The 6,229-nt window shown below is 39.7% G+C and overlaps 1 protein-coding gene across 3 annotated transcripts in view; it reads right to left on the reverse strand.

Annotated features, from left to right (window-relative positions):
- The window catches only part of HCFC2 (host cell factor C2), a 33,996-nt gene that overhangs the window by 19,889 nt on the left and 7,878 nt on the right, over nucleotides 1-6,229 (reverse strand). For all 3 annotated transcript variants that reach the window (XR_012801713.1, XM_075600589.1, XM_075600590.1), the window contains exons 5-10: nucleotides 5,712-5,796; nucleotides 5,048-5,136; nucleotides 4,538-4,723; nucleotides 2,653-2,916; nucleotides 1,987-2,093; nucleotides 233-353 (exon numbers count right to left, since the gene is read on the reverse strand). Coding sequence is in view for 2 of the 3 variants with exons in the window: in XM_075600589.1 (XP_075456704.1) it covers nucleotides 233-353; nucleotides 1,987-2,093; nucleotides 2,653-2,916; nucleotides 4,538-4,723; nucleotides 5,048-5,136; nucleotides 5,712-5,796 (852 nt within the window). In the remaining variant the exon portion in view is untranslated. The remainder of the gene's footprint in view (nucleotides 1-232; nucleotides 354-1,986; nucleotides 2,094-2,652; nucleotides 2,917-4,537; nucleotides 4,724-5,047; nucleotides 5,137-5,711; nucleotides 5,797-6,229) is intronic.

Consider the following 6,229-nt stretch of genomic DNA (forward strand, 5'->3'; position numbering starts at 1 on the left):
AATCCATTTTATAAAGTACCAGTCACTTTGTGTTCTTATGACACTTATTGCAGGTTTAATTCACACAAACTATGCTGTTACTTAACCTCTACTCCTCACTTCAGGTCTCTTTCTTGGTCGCAAAAGTCTTTTCCCTGCATAAATAGGATATTTCATATCTCTCTACTGTTATCCCCGGCATAACATGTCATTCCTGCCTATCGATTTAGCCTCAAGGATGGATGCAACATGCCATTTAACTGCACGGATCCGCCGGAAGGCGCTTGTTTCTCAGTCAGTGTAATTTTCATATCCACGACTTCATGATCTGCAGCGGAGTGCGGTTGTAAATAATTGGATGGCGGGTTTTGTATCTGCCACAAAGTGAAGAAATTGACAGAAAGAATAAATTACAAAAATGTTAAAAAAAAAAAAAAATGCTAACACTCCAAACCTGGACTAAAATAAAAAAGTTTACATGTTTGAAAATACGTTTATCCAAATAAAAGACCAGTAACCAAATCTTTTTGTAAATCTGATGTAGATTTTGATACCTTTTAGTTGACCAACATTTGAGTTCTTCATAGATTAAATGATCGTGTACAACCGTACAGACCTTTTGAAACCTCACAGGTTTCTTCTTTGCGAGTACTCTACTCTCGGATGTAAGGGTCCTGAGAAAAATGTCACAATGAACACCAAAAACTCCAAGCCATTTTTCTGGGTTTGCAAAACCCACAATTCTTCTAGTGCAGCAAGAACTGTAATTATACCAATCACTCTAGACCAGTGTTTCCGTACTCCAGTCCTCAGGGAACCCCAACAGGTCAAGTCTTAAGGATATCCCTGCTCCAGCACAGTCATTTTGACAGAGCCACCTGTGCTGGAGCAGGGATATCCTTAAGACCTGTCCTGCTGGGGTTCCCTGAGGACTGGAGTTGGGAAACACTGTCCTAGACCCATCAGTGCTGGAAAGTCAAACAACAAACTGAACCCCTCCTACACAGAAGAGTTAAACAAGTATTATTTATAAGGAGGAAAGAAGGACAAAGCGCACACCGGAGATCAGTAAGCAGTATGTATTAAAAGTATAATAAAGTGTATGCACACTTACAATTAGGATTGCATAAGTAAATAAAAGACGATTACCAGGGGTGTGTCCAACACAGTCCTCAGCGCGCTGGAGCTTCTGATGTGTGTTAAAATATCCAACACTTCCTAGTTGTATCTCTAACAAGAAGCATATGTGTATCCACCAGATCCTGGCTTGCTGAACAACCAGATGTTGTACAAGAGGAAGTTGTGCAATGCAACCGCTACGCATTTCGCACAGCTGGGGACCTCTCGCACCACATCCTGGCTTGCCGAGCAACCGGATCTGGTGGATGCATGCATGCATCCTGTGAGAGGACACTCACCTGCTTCCTGATCTTTGGTGAGCTCTAGAGATCCTGGAGTCACAGGTGAGTGTCCTGTCACAGGATCCATGCATGCATCCACCAGAACTGGTTGCTCGGCCAGCCAGGATGTTGTGCGAGGTCCCCAGCTGTGCGAGACGCGTAGCGGTTGCATTGCACAACATCCGGTTGTTCAGCAAGCCAGGATCTGGTGGATACACACATGCTTCCTGTTAGAGATACAACTAGGAAGTGTTGGACATTTTAACACACAGCAGAAGCTCCAGCGCGCTGAACACTGTGTAAGACACACCTGTGACTCCAGGATCCCACCCCTGGCAATCATCTTATATTCACTTATGCAATCCTAATTGTAAGTGTGCATACACGTTATTATACTTTTAATACATACTGCTTACTGATCTCCGGTGTGCGCTGTGTCCTTCTTTCCTCGGTCTTTAGGGATCTTTGTTGTGAGACGTCCATAGGAGCTTTGGAGTGCTTCAACAGAGCAGACAAGGAGAACAGGCTTCAATCAAAGCCAGTGGCAGCACGAGCGCGGTTTCCTTCCAAATTATTTATAAGGACTGTATAGGGCACTGTTGCTTACTTTGTTGGCTGTGCTACTGTTCCTATTTTGGTCACAAATGTCAACTTTGAGTGCAGGAGAAAGGATATAATTCACAGTTTGCTGTGGGGAGACACCGCTATCAGCACCTGTTTAATAAACAAAATGATTACAAGGTCATTATCTTGGTAACCATTAGTATAATCAAAAGTACATTACATTTAACCAAAATAAAACTGGTGGAAACTTTAGTCTTCGAGGTCATGGATTGTTCAATGTCCTTATTTAAAAAAAAAAAAAAAAAATGCCCAACACAGCAGCCACTGACAATTACACTACAAATTATTCTCTGACCTCAAATTACAATTATTTTTTTTTTCTAAACTTTAAAAACACAAAAAGGGTCTGCGGAAACTATTTCCTTAGATTATAAAAATGTTATTTTGCCAGATAATTAAAGTGGTATATACAATGTTTTCCCTCAAAAACTTATCCAATTTTATTTTCCACCCAATTAACTTATTATCTAAAACTAATTACACTTTGACTACTCACATATAAAAGGCATTCACTATTCCTAATAACAGAATTAAATGTTTTTCTTTGAGATCTCCTGAAACGTGTAGTTTACAGTCTACATTTCCAAAATCTCCTTCTTCCCCATTCTTTGTGAACCAGAAAAGGTTGATAAAATAAAATAAAACTTACTTTCCACAAGGCTTTGCGAATATACGAGTCCACTTTGTAGGAAATGCAGCGGAGCTCTATGTACAACAGAATTAATGTTGCCTTGTGAATTTAGTGCAGTAAAGTCACTGATGGGAGCAGGTGTCCCCGAAACGATGGAAGTCGGGGACTCTGGATTTAACTGCAGAAGATAACATTCAACCGTTGGAAGCTCATCCCATTTTACATGAAAAGAATTGATGGTGGCTCGGATCAGCTGAACTTGGGAGGGTGGTGGAGGCTTCTCTGAAAAGTAAACACAAATACACAACTGCTTTATTATTCAATTGTACCTTAGCACAAAGTTATAACTATCCATATATAAACGGTGTCTTTATACATGTAAAGGAGATTAGCTTTGTTTCCGTTTTGCAGTAGGCCTACAAACGGTACAATTATATTAGGATGGCCCTGTCTTTAAACCGATTATATTTACAGCCTAAATACAGGAAAGAAGCAACTCAAGGCAAGCTCAAAAACAAGATAATAATGAAGGATACAGTCATCTACATTTCACAGAACAAAAACATAAGAGGGGTGGGAATACAATGCAAACTTACATGTGATCAGCATTACTTCAGTTTATTTATACGAGTCAAGAATAAATACTAATAAGCATTTTATTGCACAGCGTTGTATGTATAAATCCTTTTATTTATATAGTGCCAACAATGAACGCAGCACTTTCCATTGGTTGTAAATTCGCGTGCAGTGCAGCATGTACAGTCATTCACCTGAAAAGAGCTGATTTCCTCTGGTGCACAGGAAGATAAGGCGACCTGACCATGCTCACTGCTAGCTACATCATATAATCCAACTTCAACAGCAGCCCACATACTCTCTTAACATACATAGAACATTATATATACATTGGCATATACAGTATATCACACCTAATTCAGATAAACCACTGCTGCTGTGAGACTCCTGACACAAAAAAGAGGCAGAAACAAACAATATGCTACATGTTTAGAAAGTCAGCTCTTCGGTCACGCAATATACTGTACTAATACTTTGAGTGCTGGAGGGGCCACAGCCCCTTCGATCACGTGACCTCTCAGTCACTGATGACAAAACACGCTCTCCTCTAGAAAAACAAAGGGGGTTATTATGACATAGCTACTACACCATGGGGACTCTGGAGTGCCAGACCCCATGACATAGAGAAGAAAAGATGTCCTCTGACGTGTTGACTCAAGTATATTTGTTATGCATAGTCCAGGTAAAAATAAGAGAAGATAACAATATATTAATAGAGGTTAATTCTCCCTTAAAAGTTCATCCAATTAAATTCATGCACTTACAGTTTAAGTATAGCTTGTATTGTGATTTTCTTCCTATCCGGAGTGTCAGAGGTTAAATCAAGACAGGCTAGATCTCCAATATGTAAAGAGTATGCAATGGAAACAAAAGAGAAAAAGATAATGGCACAATAAATTTATTATTAACCTCTGACACTCCGGATAGGAAGAAAATCACTATACAAGCTATACTTAAACTGTAAGTGCATGAATTTAATTGGATGAACTTTTAAGGGAGAATTAACCTCTATTAATATATTGTTATCTTCTCTTATTTTTACCTGGGCTATGCATAACACACACACACACACACACACACACACACACACACACACACACACACACACACACACACACACACACACACATCAGCTGTCGCAAGGTCTCTTGCTCAGATGTCACCCTCTGCATAAGTCTGCAATGCTCATAAGTAATATAGTCTTTAAATAATGGCCCAATAATCATCAAAACCTACAAAGAATCGTACTTTCTAAATCAATGATTTACCATTTTACAAGCTTACACGGTCACAAAATATCAAGAAGAACATAAGTTATCCAACTTACCGGTGTCAATATACCAAAGATCCTTACAACAAACTTGATAATTCCATGCTTTCTTGTAACCATCCCTGCCACTCCAGATATACAGGCGTTTGCCGATCGTGACTGCACAGTGCCCAGCTCTTGGCCTTGGCCAATTCTTTCTGTCTTCCTGACAGTCGGACATTAAAGTTGTCCACTCGATGGTGTCTGTTGAACAAAACACTTAATAAAAATAGATTAAAACAAATTTGAGTAAACAACACATATCATCGGTCTACTGTGCAAGCTTACGGAAAACCACAGTAGCAATGCGTTTTAACTATGCATTTTTTGTTTATAACATAATTCGAACTAGTGGATCCTTTTGAGCAGAACTGTTGCTCTGTGGTTCCTTTAAGTCCGGTATCTCCCGGTTCCTATGGTACCAGTACTTTTTGTTTGTTTTTTTGCTACAGGGACTCCCGGCTCAGGGTGGGATTGATGCTTTGAATGAACATTCAAATTAGATGTCAAGAAAAGAAAAGTACAAACCCAGATCCATGTAAGAAAATGAATTGGTGCACTTCCACTGATTATCCTCAGGTATTGTCTGTGGAATCCAACCGCCAAAGATATACATTCTAAAATAATGCCAAATATATACATATATTAAGTAATCGCTCATTACAGCATAAATATCTGCTAAACTGCCCCTTTCTATTTTTTCACCTACACATAAGATGTGTTTAGTTGTTTGTCAGCAGGCTTGGATACTAAATAACATTATTTTCTATTTATTTTGTCATTTTATTATGTTGCCAACCCATACTGAGCTCCTTCCAAAAACTGTTTATATTAGAATAAATTCCATCCATTGCTTAAATCTTCCCCACCCTCCCTCTCAGCTTCAAGGCAATGGTGCCGCATGACACGCCCAAGAGATTGCATGTTCTATCTTAACACATTTTGAAAGAAAGAAAAAAAAAAACGTTTATTTTGGGAGTCGAAGAACGTACAGCTGTAGGTTTACTTTAACGATCACCAATAAAACAAATTAAGCAGACAGCTGTTTACTTTACTGTAGAAGTCACCCACTCTGGCAAAAGAGAAAGCAAAATTGCTTTCTGTGTTCAGTTACTGTGACAGTAGCAGGATTACAGCAGGTCACATTAACAAAATTGTGTATTTTACAGCAAGGAAAGAAGACCTACTGTACCTATTTCCTATAACATTGGCTGTGTGCAGGCTTCGGGGCAAAGGGACTGCGCCATTGATTTCTGGACTTGTCCATGTCATCGTTTCTAAAAACAAATATAAGAATTCATGTAGCAGAGCCGTTTTAAACTCTGATTGAAGCTCCGGCAGTGAAGGGAGAAAAAACAGATCATGCCATTTACTTTAAATGAGACCTGCGCAACACTTATCTTAATGCACCTGATTTACATCATACTAAAAGACAGATGAGCCAAAAAAAAGGTGTTATTTGAAGAACAACTTAGAAATTGATCTACGTAGCGGCTACTTGTATATTAGTGCAGGGGTGCGCAAACAGGGAGGGGGGGAAACGATGCTTACAGAGCTCCTGCGCTCTTCCCAAAGGTATTTAAATTAAATGCCAGGGGATCACGCGAGGTTCTCTAAACACCCCTTACCTTGTCTCTGACGACGCCGGAGAAAAGGTAAGGAGGGGGGTGCAAGCAAGGTGGGGTAGAGAGCGCAGGGGGGCGCAGACTG

This window comes from Ascaphus truei, chromosome 5 (assembly GCF_040206685.1).
Source record: "Ascaphus truei isolate aAscTru1 chromosome 5, aAscTru1.hap1, whole genome shotgun sequence".
Lineage (NCBI taxonomy): Eukaryota > Metazoa > Chordata > Amphibia > Anura > Ascaphidae > Ascaphus > Ascaphus truei.